This window comes from Poromitra crassiceps (assembly GCF_964638095.1).
Source record: "Poromitra crassiceps genome assembly, contig: HAP1_SCAFFOLD_918, whole genome shotgun sequence".
NCBI lineage: Eukaryota > Metazoa > Chordata > Actinopteri > Beryciformes > Melamphaidae > Poromitra > Poromitra crassiceps.
In genome coordinates, this window is record NW_028151491.1 from 35,396 (window position 1) to 54,566 (window position 19,171).

General features: G+C 43.9%; 1 protein-coding gene across 2 annotated transcripts in view; it reads right to left on the reverse strand.

The window, feature by feature from the left end:
• Positions 1–7,173, reverse strand: part of LOC310771632 (NLR family CARD domain-containing protein 3-like) — a gene marked incomplete at its 3' end in the record, with an annotated part of 39,379 nt that extends 32,206 nt beyond the window's left edge. For both annotated transcript variants that reach the window (XM_083664202.1, XM_083664201.1), the window contains exons 1-4: positions 7,101–7,173; positions 6,752–6,980; positions 2,832–4,599; positions 2,547–2,720 (exon numbers count right to left, since the gene is read on the reverse strand). In XM_083664202.1, the coding sequence (XP_083520328.1) occupies positions 2,547–2,720; positions 2,832–4,599; positions 6,752–6,980; positions 7,101–7,103 (2,174 nt within the window). In that variant the 5' untranslated portion in view covers positions 7,104–7,173. The remainder of the gene's footprint in view (positions 1–2,546; positions 2,721–2,831; positions 4,600–6,751; positions 6,981–7,100) is intronic.
• Between the last annotated feature and the right edge of the window lie 11,998 nt (positions 7,174–19,171).

Consider the following 19,171-nt stretch of genomic DNA (forward strand, 5'->3'; position numbering starts at 1 on the left):
CGCTACAATCATAGAAGACCACTTTGACCACTTTGAATCTCGTGAACTCCAAAAGGTGCGCCCTGTTCACATTCACACACACACACACACACACACACACACACACACACACACACACACACACACACACACACACACACACACACACACACACACTCACACCTGGAAGCTGACCAGTACAACCTCCAAATTCAGAGAGTTGGTGGAATTCTGAGCTCTACTGAGGAACATCTAGTGTTTTTACTTTTATTCTAGCAATAAAGACGTGTTTTAAATAAAAGTTTACTGATATATTTAAACTTATATTCAGGATAAACATTAACCCTTTAAAACATTTGACAGAATGGTGATTTTACATACACTTATAGTATAAGTGTATGTAAAAGGGGGTGGGCAACTATTTTTCATGGGGGGCCACATGAGAAACCCAGATTGTTGCCGGGGGCCGAACAAATATTGTCATGCCGTAATGGATGGGCAACTTTGATGATAGAGAGGGCCACAAAAAGATTTCCTCGCTACCAGATTTTGCTGAGGGCTGAACGGCGCCAGCGTGAAAAATTTGGGGCATTTGAAGCCAGGTTTAGAGGAATAACTAATTTTAAATTAACAATTGTGACGTCATTATTCAGTCTTAACCACCAATATTTGATCCTTTTCCTCACTCACTCCTATGTCATCACCTGCTCTCCATTCAGGGCTTGAAATTAACTTTTTTCACCACCTGCCAATATGGCTGCTAGATTTTAAAGTTACCAGCCAATTAGAATTTCCACTAGCCGAAATGTTTTTCTTGAAATAAACCAGAATATGAGTGGGTTAATTTAAGCATGAGTATCAGTAAGTGGCCCGGGATTCTCAAAGCCTGTGTTGAGGGTCACACAAGAACAAAAATGCACTCTTGAAGCTAAATAAATCCAAAACCAACAAGTTAATTATTTAAATTTCTACTTCAATGTAGAACAGTCATTTCTTACACATGAGATTACTTTTAGCCTTTTAGTCATAAATATTATTGAAAGATATTCCATATTCCAGACTGAAATGCTATAAGTATTTCAGTCTGAGTATTGCCCAGAATGACATGAACATTTGGACACTTATTCAGCGGGTATATTGCATGTTGCGTTCAAGTGCAGTGTAAAATTTTTTTTTTTTTTTTTTTTTTTTTTTTTGCAATTCCATCGCGGGCCACACAGGGGGCGCCCGCGGGCCGCATACGGCCCGCAGGCCGTATGTTGCCCATAACATTTTCAGCAACATCACCCAGCAATAATCATTTATTGATTGTTTATTATTGAGTGTTGTGAGCTTTTGCACAGGTTTTGTGAAAGAGAGATCCCAACTCTCAATGAAAACTCACTACAGTGGAATCCACTTATAGTGATCACGGTTATAGTGATCAACTGATTATATTGATCATAAAGCTTGGTCCTGAATCATTCCTATACACATGCTGTTTAAATGGTTTACTTATAGTGATCAATACTCTGCTTACAGTGATCATTTTGCGCCTTGTCACAACCGAGAACAATGGAAAAAAAAATTTAAAACAGTAATTTTATTTTTTGCTTACAAACTGCCAGAAATAGCAGCAATATGGTGCATGTGTTAGAGCGGTCCGTAAAATCAACGCGCATTCACTTGTTCTCAATGTCACAATACGTCCTTTTATTTGGACAGCAAAACATCACAGTTATCCAACTTAGAACATAAGGATCTCGTAGGCTATAAACAAATGCGGTTGAAAATTGTTTGCCCTTCCACTCTAGTGAGCAGCACCTGTCCGCTTGCTCTAATCAGTGTGCACAGGTTGCATCCACCCCCTAATAGGTGACGCTCCTATTCAGCATCAAATCATCATACTCATCACAATACTAGCAACAATCAACCAAACAACAAAACCTCAGCACGAGACAGTGCAAACATGATTGGCATAATAAACAGAAAATGCATGATGTCTCAACACAACATGAATTATGAATCAATAAGAGAAATATGCAAAATGGCGTCAACAGCATGTCTGTCTGTATATGGAGAGATTGTGGTGTGTGTCTGTCTGTTTGTCAGTCTGTCTGTCTATGTGAAACCGCTTGAAAGAGCTGGAGGCCTAAGTATCTACATAATAAAGTGATCATTTTGGGCCTTGTCACACCTGAGAACAATGGGGAAAAAGTTTAAAACTAAGGTAATTTTATTTTTTTGCTTACAAACTGCCAAAAATGAGCCAACAACTTACAGCAGTCATACCTGGTGCATATATATGTCTGTATATGGAGAGATTGCAGTGTTTGTCTGTCTGTCTGTCTGTCTGTCTGTCTGTCTGTCTGTCTGTCTGTCTGTCTGCCTGCCTGCCTGCCTGTCTGCCTGCCTGCCTGCCTGTCTGTCTGTCTGTCTGTCTGTCTATGTGAAACCACTTGAAACAGCTGGAGGCTTACTGTATGGATTTTTAAAGTCAATAACATTCACTCACGTATTTTCACTGACATTAATGTGCATATAGCCTAATGCAGAATTTAATGTGTCTGTTGAACAGTTATCCTGACCTGAGAGTTTCCAGTCTGCAGTGTGGACTCTTCAGTCCAGCAGAGAGAAGCTTCACACCTGGATCATGCAAGTCGTTGTTACTCAAGTCCAGCTCTTTCAGACTAGAGGACTGGGAGCTGAGAACTGAGGCCAGAGCTTCACAGCTTCTCTCTGACAGCTGACAGCCACTCAGCCTGAAGAGGAATTAGTGATGAAGACACAAAATAACATTAAAATATTTATTTTTCTATCCTGTTTTAAAGATCACATCATATAGTGAATCTATCAGTTTGCTATGCACTTACACAGATTTATTTGCGGCTTTGACAACTGGCAGCAGCCTCAGAAGAGCCTCCTCTGAAGCAGAGTATTTCTTCAGGTCAAACACCTCCAGGTCTTTTTCTGATGACAGTAAGATGAAGACCAGAGCCGACCACTGAGCAGGGGAAAGTTTCTTTCTGGAGAGACTTCCTGATCTCAGGTACTGTTGGATCTCCTCCACTAGAGAATGGTCATTCAGCTCATTCAGGCAGTGGAACAGATTGATGCTTCTCTCTGCAGAAGGAATGTCCCTGATCTTCTCCTTGATGTACTGATTGGTCTGTGAGCTACGTGCTGTCTGTGTCAGCAGGCCTTGCAGGAGTCTCTGATTCGTCTGCAGTGAAAGACCCAGGAGGAAGCGGAGGAACAAGTCCAGGTGTCCATTTGGGCTCTGTAAGGCCTTGTCCACAGCACTCTGGCAGAGGTTAATTACCTGAGATTTGTCTCTGGAGGTTGATTGTGGTTCTGACAGCAGATTGACGCCAGAGTCGATGAATGAGACCATGACATAAAGCGCAGCCAGAAACTCCTGAATGCTCAGATGGACAAAGCAGAAGACCTGGTCCTGGTACAACCCACACTCCTCTTTAAAGATCTGTGTGAACACTCCGGAGTACACTGAAGCTGCTGTGATATCAATGCCACACTCTGTCAGGTCGGCTTCATAGAAGATCAGGTTGCCTTTCTCCAGCTGCTCAAAAGCCAGTTTTCCCAGAGAGAGAATCATCTCCCTGCTCTCTGTCGTCCAGTGTGGAGCTGCCTCAGTTCCCCCATGATACTTGACGTTCTGTAGTTTGGACTGAACAACCAGGAAGTGGATGTACATCTCAGTCAGGGTCTTGGGCAGGTCTTCTCTCTTACTGGTTTCCAACAAAGACTCCAGAACATTAGCAGAGATCCAGCAGAAGACTGGGATGTGGCACATGATGTGGAGGCTTCGTGAAGTCTTGATGTGGGAGATGATTCTGCTGGCTTGCTTCTCATCCCTGAATCTTTTGTTGAAGTACTCTTCCTTCTGTGGGTCAGTGAACCCTCTCACCTCTGTCACCATGTCAACGCACTCAGCAGGGATCTGATTGGCTGCTGCAGGTCGTGTCGTCATCCATAGGCAAGCTTTGGGGAGCAGTTTCCCCCTGATGAGGTTTGTCAGCAGCACGTCCACTGAGGCTGACTCTGTAACATCAGTCAGGATCTCGTAGTTCTTGAAGTATAGACGAAGTCGACACTCATCCAGGCCGTCAAAGATGAACACAACCTGGTACTTGTCAAACCTGCAAATTCTTGCTTTTTTGGTCTCAGGGAAGAAGCGATGAAGAAGTTCCACCAAGCTGTACTTTTTCCCTTTCAGCAGATTCAGCTCTCGGAAAGTGAATGGAAATGTGAACTGTATATCCTGGTTGGCTTTGTCTTCAGCCCAGTCCAGAGTGAACTTTTGTGTTAAGACTGTTTTCCCAATGCCAGCCACTCCCTTTGTCATCAATGTTCTGGTTGGTTTGTCTCTTCCAGGTAAGGGTTTAAAGATGTCTTCACATTTGATTGGTGTTTCTGGTCTCGCTGGTTTCCTGGATGCTGCTTCAATCTGTCTGACCTCATGTTCATCATTGACCTCTCCACTCCCTCCCTCTGTGAGGTAATGCTCTGTGTACATCTGATTCAGAGGAGTTGGGTTTCCTGCTTTAGCAATCCCTTCAAACACACGCTGAAACCTCTCCTTCAGATTACATTTGAGTTGGCAGATAGGAGAAAGAGTTTCTGAAAGAACAAATGACAAATAACATCAAAGAGTGAACATTTCCTGGTAAATGTATATCTTCAAAAAATTAATAAAAACAGCTGGCACACTGCAGGGCTCCGTTTACACTGATTTATTAGCAGCAAAAGATTAAAGTGACATTTCGAGCATCAAGCTCTTCATCAGACTGATGAAGAGCTTGATGAAGAGCTTGCGTCTATGGCAGAGAATTAGTTAATCTTGAACTGATTTGGTCTCGTTTGACAAATATTTAGATGTATATATTTAAATCAACCTGCTCTCACTCTCAGTACATCAAAATGTGCTGATTTGTCACGGCCCCTTGGCGTCGTTATTGTGAACGAGAAAGAGTACCTTCACATTGTAATATGCAGAAGAAGAACCACCGGACCGTCTGGAGGTCACCTCGTGACCACCCCCAGTGGTCTTGAATGTAATAACAGTCTGAGGCTTAACACATTGACTACCAGTCGTTTTTTTCTTGCTGTAGATAGCTTCTGCCAGGGGGGTTTTTGAGGATTCTAGGCTCATATTACAAGAGCCGAGGTTTCTCTTCTGTTACGACTTCGTGAACACCAATCATCTAAAAAGAACTAATAGAATGTGTGCTTTCTGTGTCTAAAAGAGTTAGTTTGTAGAGTTAGTAGTTATGTAAGCATTAGCAGTTGAATACAGCATGGTTTCAGCATCAGAAAAAATATTTAGAGATAAACGGCTTTTTGTGAAATTCGATAGCACAGTCACTTTAACCATTCATTTTTGGCATCAGTAAGACCTACACAATAGTTTTGAACAGTAATTTCCTCCATAACAGCAGTAAACTTCCCTCTGCTCAACTCCTCCCTCCTGTGGGCGTTCTTTTTGGGTGCAGCGCCCTGTCACAAGCACTTTCCTACCTTTGCAAATGCACTTTCTCATACTCTCGACCTCTCAAATAAATTTCTGAATAGAAATTAAATTACTCTAAATTATAGCGAAAAAGAAACAAAAAAGAATGGGTTGAAAATCCCATTCTAAAAGCCTTTTAGAATGGGATTTGTTTCCAATTTGGTGTCGGACTAGGGGGCAGTCCCCGCTTGTCACCATTGCTTTGCTGCTGCTGTGCGGGTGTGTGCCTGTCTGTGCGGCCGCTCTTTGAGGAAGTCTGGTTGGACTCGCTCGCGTCTTGGAGTTTTGGTTGAGGGCTTTGATGAAGCTTTTGCGATTCTGGTCATATTATACTGCGTGTTTCAAAGTGTGTCCCACCCGCAATCCACTATGCAAATCTGCAATCCCGCACCGCCAGCAATCAGCGCGAAAATGAAAGCGCCTTCGCCAATCCACCTTCATGAGAATGGCTTCAGTCACACTGCTTTTTGCTTGCCTTCCTCCTTCCTTGTCGCCACTTAGTGGGTCGGTGGAATGGGTTGTACACGTTGTACACGTCCAATACCTATATAAGAGATGTAAAAGGCTTAGATGCACAACCTACCGTCAAAAAAAAAAAATCGATTTTTTTTGACGAGTACACTCGTCGCTGGCAGTTAACAGCTGGATTGTGTTTGACGAGTACACTCGTCGCTGGCAGTTAAGGTGTTAAGTAGGTCAAAGTCACGCTATAGGGAGAAGTGCTTGGAGAGGCAGACCTGTAGTGTTCCCAACTTGTAACTTTCTCATCATGAGAGACCTGTTTCAAATCCTGAGCTGAACCATAACTCCAACCAAGTTGTAAACTTAAGGTTGTTTTACTTCCCTAAACCCAACCAAGTTGTTGTGCTTGCCTAAATTTACCCTGGATTCGAGCCGTGGCTCCCGTGAAATGTTGCCGGGCCGCTGGTAGCCACAGTAGCCGGTAGCCACAGTAGCCGGTAGCTGTGTCCAGTGGCAGCTGGTCGCGGCCGACCTCCCCGACCAAATAACCAGGAAGAGAGTCAGGGCTTGGCTCTCTTCCTGGTTATTTTGCTGAGGAGGGCGATAAAGAAACAAGGAGAGCTGGTATCTGTGCTGGAGGAACGTACACACCCAAATATGACAATAATGACATCGAAGGGCGCGTGTGACAAATCAACGTATTTTGACGCACTGGTAATGAGAACCTGTTGATTTAAATCCATCTCTCATTTTCTATCCTGTCCCATCTCCATCATGTTAAAGCTGTTGAAAGCCTCTTACTGCTGTTCAGAGAGTCAGCCAGCTCCTCCTGCTTCATGCTCCTCAGGAAGAGCAGTGTGATGTTTAGAAAATCCTCTCTGCTGCTCCTCCTCTGCCCTTCCTCCTCACCATCCACCTCCTCCTCATCCTCCCTCTGACTCTCTGAGCATTCTGGCTCATCTGGACTCAGAACCCTCTGGAACCATCTCAGCTCCTTCTTCACAAAGGTGATGATGTTCTCCTCAAGCAGCTGGAACAGAATCATAATGAATTAAACGTTCTTACTAAAATCATGGAACACAACATCAGATCCATCATAGACTGAAAGACTCGTTGGTGAAGTCAAACGTGTTTTTGTTCATTTCCACACCATAAAGATGGAGTCCAGGTCTGGTTGAGGCTCCTGGGCAGACTGACCACTGGGAACCTCTGACCTCTGCTGGTAAACTCTGGGCGGACAAAACATCATATAGTAGGTTATACCATCATATCATATCTCTCTCTAACACACACACACACACACACACGCACACACACATGCACACGCACACACACACACACACACACACACACACACACACACACACACACACACACACACGGACACTTCTCATTCTTATTCTATAGGCTTCTCCTTCTTATTATAGAAGTAGAAACTCTGAAGTGAACTTTCAGGGGGTGTAATGGAGCTAGATTTTTTAATTAGGGCAGATTAATTGCCCTAATTGCCCTAAGGCTGATTGCCCTAAGGCTGATTTATACTAACTGCGGAGTGTCTGGTGTTCGCGGAGCGGAGGCTCTGTGCGGCGATGCGGCGCTCCCCACAGGCTCTGCGGAGGGACTGCACGGAGCTCCGCGCTCCTCTCAATAAATGTAACTCCGCGGAGCCCGCCGCGAGCTCGTTCAGTCAATTCCGAGGCTATGATTGGCTAATGTTTGCTATGGTTTGTATAGGGAAGAAGCCTCCACAAACTGACCAAGTGACCGGCGAAATCAGTGCAAAATGAACGGGTTTGAGCATCGCCTGGCAGAAGAAGTCCAGAATACAGAAATTTGTATGATTCATCCACCCGAGACTACAAAGACCTACAGATTACTAATAATTCGTGGAGGGAAATTGGTAGAGTTTTGTCAACAGATCCTGACATCTGTAAACAAAAGTGGAAGAACCTTCGGGACAAATTTGTGAAAGCCAAAAAAAAAGTGAAAGGAAAGAGTGGGGATGGCGGTGGGAAAATAATTCCTCCCATCTTAAACAAGCTGCCTTAGCTCAGTGTTTTTGTAAAGCACAGGGAGACAGATACTAACTTCGATGAGGTAAGTTTATCACATAGCGTTGATACTTGTATAGGATGGTTTCAACAAGACAGACAACATAAACATTCTAAATTGCTGCCATGCTTACTTCCTGTTGCAGGGTTTGCTATAGGCTACAATAACTGACAGGACATACGCTACATGTAGGTTAAACTGCACTGCTACCGGATTTACCATAAAGGGATGTGCCTCTGATAACTGACAGGACATACTCTACATGTAGGTTAAACTGCACTGCTACCGGATTTACCATAAAGGGATGTGCCTCTGCGGAGAGAACGGTCTTGCCGTGAACACCGCGGACACCGGACACTCCGCACTCAGTATAAATTTGCTTTAACACTAGCAAAGCCGGGACATTTTTACCTACCACAAGGGCCAGAAGAGGGGTCGACTGACCCCTAGTCATTTGAATGAGAGGCTGTGCATTTGCACCTCTTGTGTGGAGTCTCCCTGTCAATTCTATTCAAATGCGAAATGAATTCTATTCGAATGCTAAATGTACTGGCCGGGGAGAGGGGAGGTGTCTCTGCTATCATGGCAAATTTGTCCTCCACAAGGCCGGCAGCCCTTGTGCTCTTGTCATCAAAGCGTAGATAGCGCATGATATCGGTCTGATTTTGAAAATGTATGAACACAGGGTCGTACAACAGACATATTTAGGAAAAGTCAAGAAAGTAGGGATTTGGAACTCGATCGAGTGCAAAGATATATTTTATTTTAACTCACAGGCCCTTCTAGTGTTAAGGCTGAGGCTATAGTTCAGTGATGATGTCACTGACATCAGTGATGTCATCAGTCTGAGGCTCACGAGAGAGACTGAGGGAGAGGGAGAGAGGGGAGGGAGAGGGGGAGAGAGGAGAGGGAGAGAGGCTGAAGGAGAGAGGAGAGGGACAGAGACTGAGGGAGAGGAGGAGAGGGACAGAGACTTAGGGAGAGGAGGAGAGGGACAGAGACTGAGGGAGAGAGATGAGGGAGAGAGGAGAGGGAGAGAGGAGAGACTGAGGGAGAGAGACTGAGGGAGAGGGAGAGAGGGGAGAGAGGCTGAGGGAGAGAGACTGAGGGAGAGAGGAGAGGGACAGAGACTGAGGGAGAGGGAGAGAGATGAGGGAGAGAGGAGAGGGAGAGAGGAGAGACTGAGGGAGAGGGAGAGAGGAGAGGGAGGCTGAGGGAGAGAGCGAGGGAGACATTGCACGCACGCCAATAGGGCAGGCAAGGCGATGCAGCAGCCAAGCGGGCCGGTACATGAGCTGCAGGCCCAGCTCGGTGAGCTGCAGGACAGGCGAGGCCGTGCAGCAGGCGAGCCTAGGAATCAAGCATGCGTAGCGCGCAAGATGCCTAGTGGGTCTAAAAGTCCAATATTCACCTCATTATCTCCTAGATTTATCAACTCATGAAGCTGTGGTCACTTTACAGAGATTCCTGCTGCCTTCAGGTGCTCCTCCCATCGTTTGACAGGTAAGGACGTCATGCATTCAAATACTTTTTAGACATACTGTACATAACAAAATGACTCTGAAGAAACCATGTGGTACAAAGATACTTTGAGTCAGATGACAACAAACACATCTGTTTTCACCAGTTTTAAGTTTGTACCTTTTATCAGTAGAGTGGTGTCCATGTTTGAAGACATAAGGATGATCCATAGACCGGTCACTCCCCATGGACACACAGCTTTGGACAGAGGAGTCTGCTCTGTCCTGCTGGATCCTGATAGAAACACAGGATGGACAAAGCAGAGCTGATGTAGGAACAAGGTTAGACAGACAGACATGCAGGCAGGCAGGCAGTATGTGACAGTGTGACAGCTCTCTGTGTGTCACAGTAACAGACTGGTTATACTGGACAGCTTTTTAGGCGCCGCTCCCAAAGGAAGAAGTAGTGATTAATATCTCTGGCCAGCCACTAAGTGAGTCTGAAACATCTGTTCTACGTAAAGGACTCTCCTTTGCCCCCACTAACTCTATTGATCCATTCAAATTAAAAGTGGACACTTTCAGATTCTTTCGTCAGTTACACCTTAAACACTTTTTTGCCTCTAATGTTTTGATGAACAGTAATACTGTCTTAAGAAATGCTGATGCTACAATAGCTGACAGCCCGAGAGAAGAAACACCTTTCAAGAAAAAATCTGTGTTTATACCCTATTCCAATCTCAGTCCATCTGTCATTACGTATACTAAATTGGTTGAGCAAGATCTGTCTAAATTAGTTCGGAAATCTAGAAGCTACAAAAGCAATCTAACAAAAGAAGAAGGATCAGCTCTGAAATTGTTACAATCTAATCCTGATATTGTGATTAAGTCTGCAGATAAAGGGGGATCTATTGTTGTTATGAATGCTCAACAATATGACAGAGGCATTAAGAGCCAACTTGATAATAATGTTTTCTACTCACCCCTACGTTGTGACCCCACTGCTGATATTAAATCCGAGATCGATGCATTTATTGACTCTTCTGTACAGAAAGGCTGGATCACTGAGCAAGAAAAAGAGTTTTTGACCACTAAACATCCCATTTGCCCAGTGTTCTATGGCCTACCTAAAATCCACAAATCAGTGATGGATCCTCCCCTTAGGCCTATTGTGTCTGGCAATGGGAGTCTCATTGAGCCCCTATCCCAATACATAGACTTTTTTATCAAGAAATTGGTACCAGACCTGCCATCCTATTTAGGAGACACAGGGGACATTTTAAATGCTGTCAACCATCTTAAAGTGAGTCCAGACAGCATTTTAGCTACTCTAGATGTTCAGAGCCTCTATACGAACATACCACATACAAGGGGTTCAGAGGCTCTAGCCCACTACCTTGAGAAGCGTCAAGTAGGTATTCTTCCACCAAATGAATTTTTACTGTCTCTTACAGAAATGGCCCTAAAAAAGAACTATTTTCAGTATACAGGTGCTTATTATATTCAATCTCAGGGCACAGCTATGGGTGCAGCCTTTGCACCGAATTATGCTAACCTGTTTATGGGCCACTGGGAAGAAAGATTTATCAACAACCCTACTAATCCATTCTTTTCCAAAATCCACCTTTACCGTAGGTATATAGACGACATTATATTAATCTGGGATGGCTCTGAAAATGAATTTGGTGATTTCATGCAGTACGTGAACGGTACAGACAGCAGTCTCACTTTCACAGAGGAACATAGCCTCACAAATATAAATTTCTTGGATTTATCCATATCCAAAAACAGTGACAACAGTCTAGAGACCACCATCTACCGCAAGCCTTTAAGCCGCAACACACTATTACATTCCAGCAGCAATCATCCAGAACAATTAAAACAGAATATCCCAGTGGGTCAATTCCTCAGACTAAGGCGCAATTGCAGCCGCCCTGAGGACTTCATCTCAAAATCTGAGGAGATGAAAACACGCTTCCTAGAAAGAGGGTACAGGACAGCTGTGATTGAACGGGCACTCAACCGATCCAAACAGATGGACCGTGTCTCTCTCCTGTCTAAAAACAGCCGAGAGAAGACCCCTCCCCGTATCTGCTTCTCAACAGAATACAATCCCTCTGCTGGCCAGGTAAAGAACATCATGTTAAAACACTGGCATGTTCTAAAAAGTGAGCCATCACTTAAAGAAATCACCTCCAACCTTCCTCTGATATCATTTAGAAGACCGCGTAATATCAGAGATAAAGTTGTGCATAGCTAACACTAACACATTGCAGCCCCTAACACTTGGCTACCGGGGCCCCCTGCTGGTTTCTATTGCTGTGGTCATTGTTCACAATGCTCTAATACACACAAAGCAAAACTGTTCTTTCATCCCCTCAATGGGACCAAATATGAAATAAAAGAATTTATAAATTGCAACTCCACTCATGTCATCTACATGTTGAAATGTCCTTGTGGTCTAATATATGTAGGCCAGACAAAACGAGCACTCAAAATCAGGATAGGTGAGCATAAAACTGCCATACGTAACAAAAATATGGATTATGCGATGGCACGCCACTACTCTGAAGCCAAACATGGTTCGGTCTCCTCCCTAAAGTTCTTGGGCATCGAGAAGGTGAAGCCACCCCCTAGGGGTGGAGATATTATCAACAAACTCCTGAGAAGGGAAGCGTTCTGGATCTTCACTCTCAATGCAGCATCCACTGGAGGAGTTAATGACCAACCTAGCCTTTCATGTTTCCTCTGATGTCTCTCCTCTTTTCTCTGTTCTCCTTTTGACTCTTAGTGGAAGTCTTTATTTAGAACATGTAAATACTGTAAATAGTGATGGGTATATGTTGATTTGTGGTTTTTTCCCCCTTCGATAGGTAGCCTATCGTCCTTGGGAAAACAGTGATATATGTATTATATATATATACATTTTTTTCCCCCACATTCATATCCCCATTTGTAAATTGTTTGATGTCATATTTGTGTCATTGTTTTTCCTATTATTATTATTCAAAATGGCTGCTAATGACATCACTGTGGAGGAGGGTATATAAACCTCCCATTTTTCAGTGTTCTGCTTGACTCTGAGGAAGACAGACTTGTCTGTCGAAACGTCAGTCAGCCCCTTCTATTAAAACGTGCAGACGGAAAAGAGTCTTTACTTCGGGTAGTCTGTGTGAAGTGCCCAGGTAAAATATTATTTTATACTGGACAGCTCTCAGTGTGTCACAGTAACAGACTGGTTATACTGGACAGCTCTCAGTGTGACACAGTAACAGACTGGTTATACTGGACAGCTCTCAGTGTGACACAGTAACAGACTGGTTATACTGGACAGCTCTCAGTGTGTCACAGTAACAGACTGGTTATACTGGACAGCTCTCAGTGTGACACAGTAACAGACTGGTTATACTGGACAGCTCTCAGTGTGACACAGTAACAGACTGGTTATACTGGACAGCTCTCAGTGTGTCACAGTTACAGACTGGTTATACTGGACAGCTCTCAGTGTGACACAGTAACAGACTGGTTATACTGGACAGCTCTCAGTGTGTCACAGTAACAGACTGGTTATACTGGACAGCTCTCAGTGTGACACAGTAACAGACTGGTTATACTGGACAGCTCTCAGTGTGACATAGTAACAGACTGGTTATACTGGACAGCTCTCAGTGTGTGAAGAAGAGTCATGCTTAAAAAGAACATGCATGCTCAGAAGACCTTCTCTGCATGAGTCATAGTTAAAACATGAGACAGTAACATTGTAACACTGGAACAACTTACTTCTCTTCAGAAGAATGGTGTCCATCTTTAAAAGTAATCCCTGCATCCTTTGAGCGGTCGCTCTTCAGAGACACACAGCTGGGTTGAGGAGAGTCTGGTCTCTTCTTCTGGGTCCTGAGTGCAATAACCCCCCAAGGCAGATTAGACATACTAGTGCAATAAACCCCCCAAGGCAGCTGGGTTGAGGAGAGTTGGGTCTCTCCTGTTGGATCCTGAGTGCAATAAACCCCCCAAGGCAGATTAGACTCTGTTCATGTGGAATAGCATCTCTCTCTCTCTCTCTCTCTCTCTCTCTCTCTCTCTCTCTCTCTCTCTCTCTCTCTCTCTCTCTCTCTCTACTAGACTCTGTTCATGTGGAATAGCATCTCTCTCTCTCTCTCTCTCTCTCTCTCTCTCTCTCTCTCTCTCTCTCTCTCTCTCTCTCTCTCTCTCTCTCTCTCTCTCTCTCTCTCTCTCTCTCTCTCTCTCTCTCTCTCTACTAGACTCTGTTCATGTGGAATAGGCGGGACCAAAAAAACACTACAGCATAGACTCTATCAGCACAGCAGTAGAAGTCATATAAACTTTTTTGGCGCATGCGCTGTTTGAGCAACTTTCATTGGAATGAATGGGCCCCCATCTTGCCACTCTGTTTCCAGTTAGTTTTATACCTCCTTATACAACAGTTAGTTTCTGACTGAGCAATTTCATTGGACAAGAGCATACATGGGCAAATTACGGCCCGCGGGCCGGATGCGGCCCGCGGGCGCCACCTGTGTGGCCCGCCATGGAATTGCAAAAAAAAAAATTTTTTTTTTTTTTTTTTTTTTTTTTACACAGTGCATCTGAACGCAACATGCAAGATACCCACTGAATAAATGTTCATGTCATTCTGGCCAATACTCCACTTCTGTTATAGCATTTCAGTCTGGAATATGGAATATCTTTCAATAATCTTTATGACTAAAAGGCTACATTGAATTAGAAATTTAAATAATTAACTCATTGGTTTTGGATTTATTTAGCTTCAAGACTGCATTTTTGTTCGTGTGACCCTCAACACAGGCTTTGATTATCCCGGGCCACTTACTGATACTTATGCTTAAATTAACCCACTCATATTCTGATTTATTTCAAGAAAAACATTTTGGCTAGTGGAAATTCTAATTGGCTGGTAACTTTAAAATCTAGCAGCCATATTGGCAGGTGGTCAAAAAACTTAATTTCAAGCCCTGAGAGCAGGTGGTGACATAGGAGTGAGTGAGAAAAGGATGAAATATTGGTGGTTAAGACTGAATAATGACATCACAACTGTTAATTTAAAATGAGTTATTCCTCTAAACGTGGCTTCAAATGCACCAAATCTTTCACGCTGGCCCCGTTCGGCCCTCAGCAAAACCTGGTAGCGAATACATTTTTTGTGGCCCTCTCTATCATCAAAGTTACCCATCCATGGGGTACGGCATGACAATATTTGTTCGGCCCCCGGCAACAATCTGGGTTTCTCATGTGGCCCCCCATGAAAAATAATTGCCCACCCCTGGACAAGAGGGATCCTGGCCGTGCTGATATTTTAGTATAACATCACGGGTGCTTCACTGTGTTCATATCACTCTGCTTCAAAGCTGTGTTCAAACAGCGCTCACACTCAGGGACAGCAATATGGATTCAACCCCATTTAATCAGTAGCGAACCCTGCCTCTCACACCTGGGCCCTCTGACCGCCCGCATGACAAACCCCCCCCCCCCCCCCCCCCCCCTTCCATCGGGGAAAAAAAGCGAATTACCATCTTGGCTTGTGTCCTATCCTATGACAACAATACTGTCTGAAAACAATAATAATTACGCACGCACGCGCGCATGCACGCGCGCGCACGCACACACACACACACACACACACACACACACACACACACACACACACACACACACACCAGCGGCAGCGCACTGTATATATAGCCTACAGTTTAATTGGCACAGGCTCAGCAGCCGGCCTAGCCTATAAGTTTAAATAACTTACGATTTGATGTCTGTGTGCTATCCTATAGTCCAAGAGCCGCTCTCAGTCTCTGTGTCGAAAAGGAGAAAGTAATCCCAGCCGAACAGCTTCTGTTTAAGCTTGATCCAGTCATCCATCCACGAGCATAATTGCTGGTGGTGGTGGAAATGCCTCTCATTTTAGTTTGCTGAACTAAATCAGAGCTGGTGTGGGCCTTCCCTTCCCTTCCCAACCAAGTCAACTGACTAACTTTTCATTCAATGTTAATTCATCTGGGAAATGCATTGCTTCCTTGCGCGGCTGTGATGCTGACTTCCTCAAAAACAAAACAGACTGTGCGCGTTTATATGGTGAATTCTGCCCCGCCCCTGGAGTGTCTTGGTCTTGACTCTGGACTGGTTGCAAGTCACATGACATGGGCTTGACCACACAGAGGGCGGAATCTGTCATACAGTCAACCCTGAGCATGCCAGAGATGATATGATTGGTAAATTTTACTGTCACTCGAAAAATATCCTCATGGTGAATGCATTACATCAACCCTCTGAATTTAGTAGAGGGAACGCCAAGCAGAGAGCTCTGCTATTCTTCCCAACAACACAGAGGTGCACAATTCTAATAGGGTCACACAAAGGGCTTCATTCAGTTAACCCTTCACAGTCCAAATCAAACTGAACAGGCAGTTTTAAGGGCTTATTTACTCAGAAACATGTTTGTTTAGATGATGATTGTCAATTTATGAATTAATATAATAAAATTACTTTTTAAATTTTATTTTTTAACACCTTAACTGCCAGCGACGAGTGTACTCGTCAAACACAATCCAGCTGTTAACTGCCAGCGACGAGTGTACTCGTCAAAAAAATCGATTTTTTTTTTTTGACGGTAGGTTGTGCATCTAAGCCTTTTACATCTCTTATATAGGTATTGGACGTGTACAACGTGTACAACCCATTCCACCGACCCACTAAGTGGCGACAAGGAAGGAGGAAGGCAAGCAAAAAGCAGTGTGACTGAAGCCATTCTCATGAAGGTGGATTGGCGAAGGCGCTTTCATTTTCGCGCTGATTGCTGGCGGTGCGGGATTGCAGATTTGCATAGTGGATTGCGGGTGGGACACACTTTGAAACACGCAGCATAATATGACCAGAATCGCAAAAGCTTCATCAAAGCCCTCAACCAAAACTCCAAGACGCGAGCGAGTCCAACCAGACTTCCTCAAAGAGCGGCCGCACAGACAGGCACACACCCGCACAGCAGCAGCAAAGCAATGGTGACAAGCGGGGACTGCCCCCTAGTCCGACACCAAATTGGAAACAAATCCCATTCTAAAAGGCTTTTAGATTGGGATTTTCAACCCATTCTTTTTTGTTTCTTTTTCGCTATAATTTAGAGTAATTTAATTTCTATTCAGAAATTTATTTGAGAGGTCGAGAGTATGAGAAAGTGCATTTGCAAAGGTAGGAAAGTGCTTGTGACAGGGCGCTGCACCCAAAAAGAACGCCCACAGGAGGGAGGAGTTGAGCAGAGGGAAGTTTACTGCTGTTATGGAGGAAATTACTGTTCAAAACTATTGTGTAGGTCTTACTGATGCCAAAAATGAATGGTTAAAGTGACTGTGCTATCGAATTTCACAAAAAGCCGTTTATCTCTAAATATTTTTTCTGATGCTGAAACCATGCTGTATTCAACTGCTAATGCTTACATAACTACTAACTCTACAAACTAACTCTTTTAGACAGAGAAAGCACACATTCTATTAGTTCTTTTTAGATGATTGGTGTTCACGAAGTCGTAACAGAAGAGAAACCTCGGCTCTTGTAATATGAGCCTAGAATCCTCAAAAAAAAAACTGGCAGAAGCTATCTACAGCAAGAAAAAAACGGCTGGCAGTCAATGTGTTAAGAACATGTTAGGCCCTCACAGAGGGCCTAGAGGGCCCTAATGGTTCCCCACTGCATTTAATCCCACCAGGCACAATAGTGACCGTGAAACTATTTCAGTTATAAGACTCTAAAGATGTTACTGAATGATGTATCAATGCATTTCCAGCAAGTATTGAAATAATAAAGGGTCTCAATGAAATATGTGCAGTGTCACATGGTTAGTGTAAATTGTCACATGACCATGATGCTTGGCTGCATCAAAGCACCAAACAAAAGGTTATTAAGTATGTGAACATAAAGAGACGATTACTCTCGTGAGATTGCAGCAAACCTTCTCTGCATGAGTCAGTTAAAACAACTTACTTCTCTTCAGAAGAATGCTGTCCATCTTTAAAATCAATATATCCACCCTTTGAGTGGTGGCTCTTCAGAGACACACAGCTGGGTTGAGGAGAGTCTGGTCTCTCCTGTTGGATCCTGAACACAACAAACCCCCATAGGGCACAGCAGACATATATCATTTAATAACATGGAACCATCCTAAAACAGAGAGAATTCAGAGATATCTGCAGAAGCATCCTGTGAGCACATGAGAGCTGAGAGGTTTGGATGGACTTGGGTCAACAGCAGCAGTGCAGAATGATCAGCAGATAGCTGGCACATTACAAACACAAGGGGGCACGGTGGCTCAGTGGTAGAGCTGTCGCCTCGCAGTCAGAAGGTCCTGAGTTCGATTCTCGCCTGGGACACTGTGGGCGCTGTGTGGTTGTGTTCCCCCCCATATCTTCAGTGCCCACTGCCCAGGTGGGGTATCTCGTCGTAAGGGCCTTTCTGTCTGTGTGGAGTTTGCATGTTCTCCCCGTGCTCCCCCAGGGGGGTTCCTCCGTATATAACCCCCCCCCACTAAAAACATGCAGAAGATCAGATCGTCATCGTCATCCGACCAGTGACGACAACATCCGAAGTCGGTCCCCGGGCGCTGTACGAGAAAGCGACCACTGCTCCTGGCCTGCCCCAGGAGGAAAGGACAAAGCCAGGATGGGTTAAATGCAGAGGACAAATTTCACCGGCCACCGTCAGCATGTGTGTGTTGTGGCCCTCCGTGCATGTGTTGTAGTGTGTTGTGTGACAATAAAGACGGGCTGCCGTCTGAAAATCGTTTAAAGGCCTACAAGTTACTAGTGCAGGAAATTACTCAAGTAAGAGGAAAAAAGTAGCCTATTTAGAGGCAAGAGGCGTTTTCTGGACCTCTCTCTCTATGGCTCTGTTCACTAGACTGTGTTCATGTGGAATAGCCTCTCTCTCTATGGCTCTGTTCACTAGACTCTGTTCATGTGGAATAGGCTCTCTCTGTTCACTAGACTCTTCGATGCAGTCCTGCACATTAAAAACTCATGCAGTCCCACTGAGCGCGCTCAGTCAACGTCGGGGCCGGGTAGGCTTTAGAACTGAATTCTCTTCTGGGATAAATAAAGTCATCTGAATCTGAAACGATTAGATTTTTTTAATCTAATTATTTTTCCAAGTCCTGCAACACCATTCCAAAAGAGTTTATGCTATCCACTTCCTTGCGATAAAATCTGTTTCTGGAATGTGATTTTGTAAAATCAGATTGGAATTCATGAGATTATGTTTTTTCAAAACCTTCAATCTGTTCCAAAATTATTCATTAAAAGTACTTTGATACAAAACACAACAAATAGGAACACATCTATAGTTTGGCTTATTATGTTCTACTTTGAGCACCTGCATCATTTGACATGTTGATTGATTGATTGATTTTTATTTTGGATAAAGAATGACAAAATCCAAGAGATGACATGAAAAAGTGTAAACACTTAGTTCCATCATGGTCACTGGTCTTATAAAAACATGACATACAGTAACACACAACATCAAATAAACTATACAGAACAATCAAGGATAAGAAGAACAAGAGATATAAAGCAACATACCATGACACCGGAAGGCTCACACATTTCTCCAGTTTACTCAATAAGATTGATTTCAGAAGGTTTTTAAAAACCATTCAGAGACTTAATTTCATTAGGGATCTTGTTCCAGT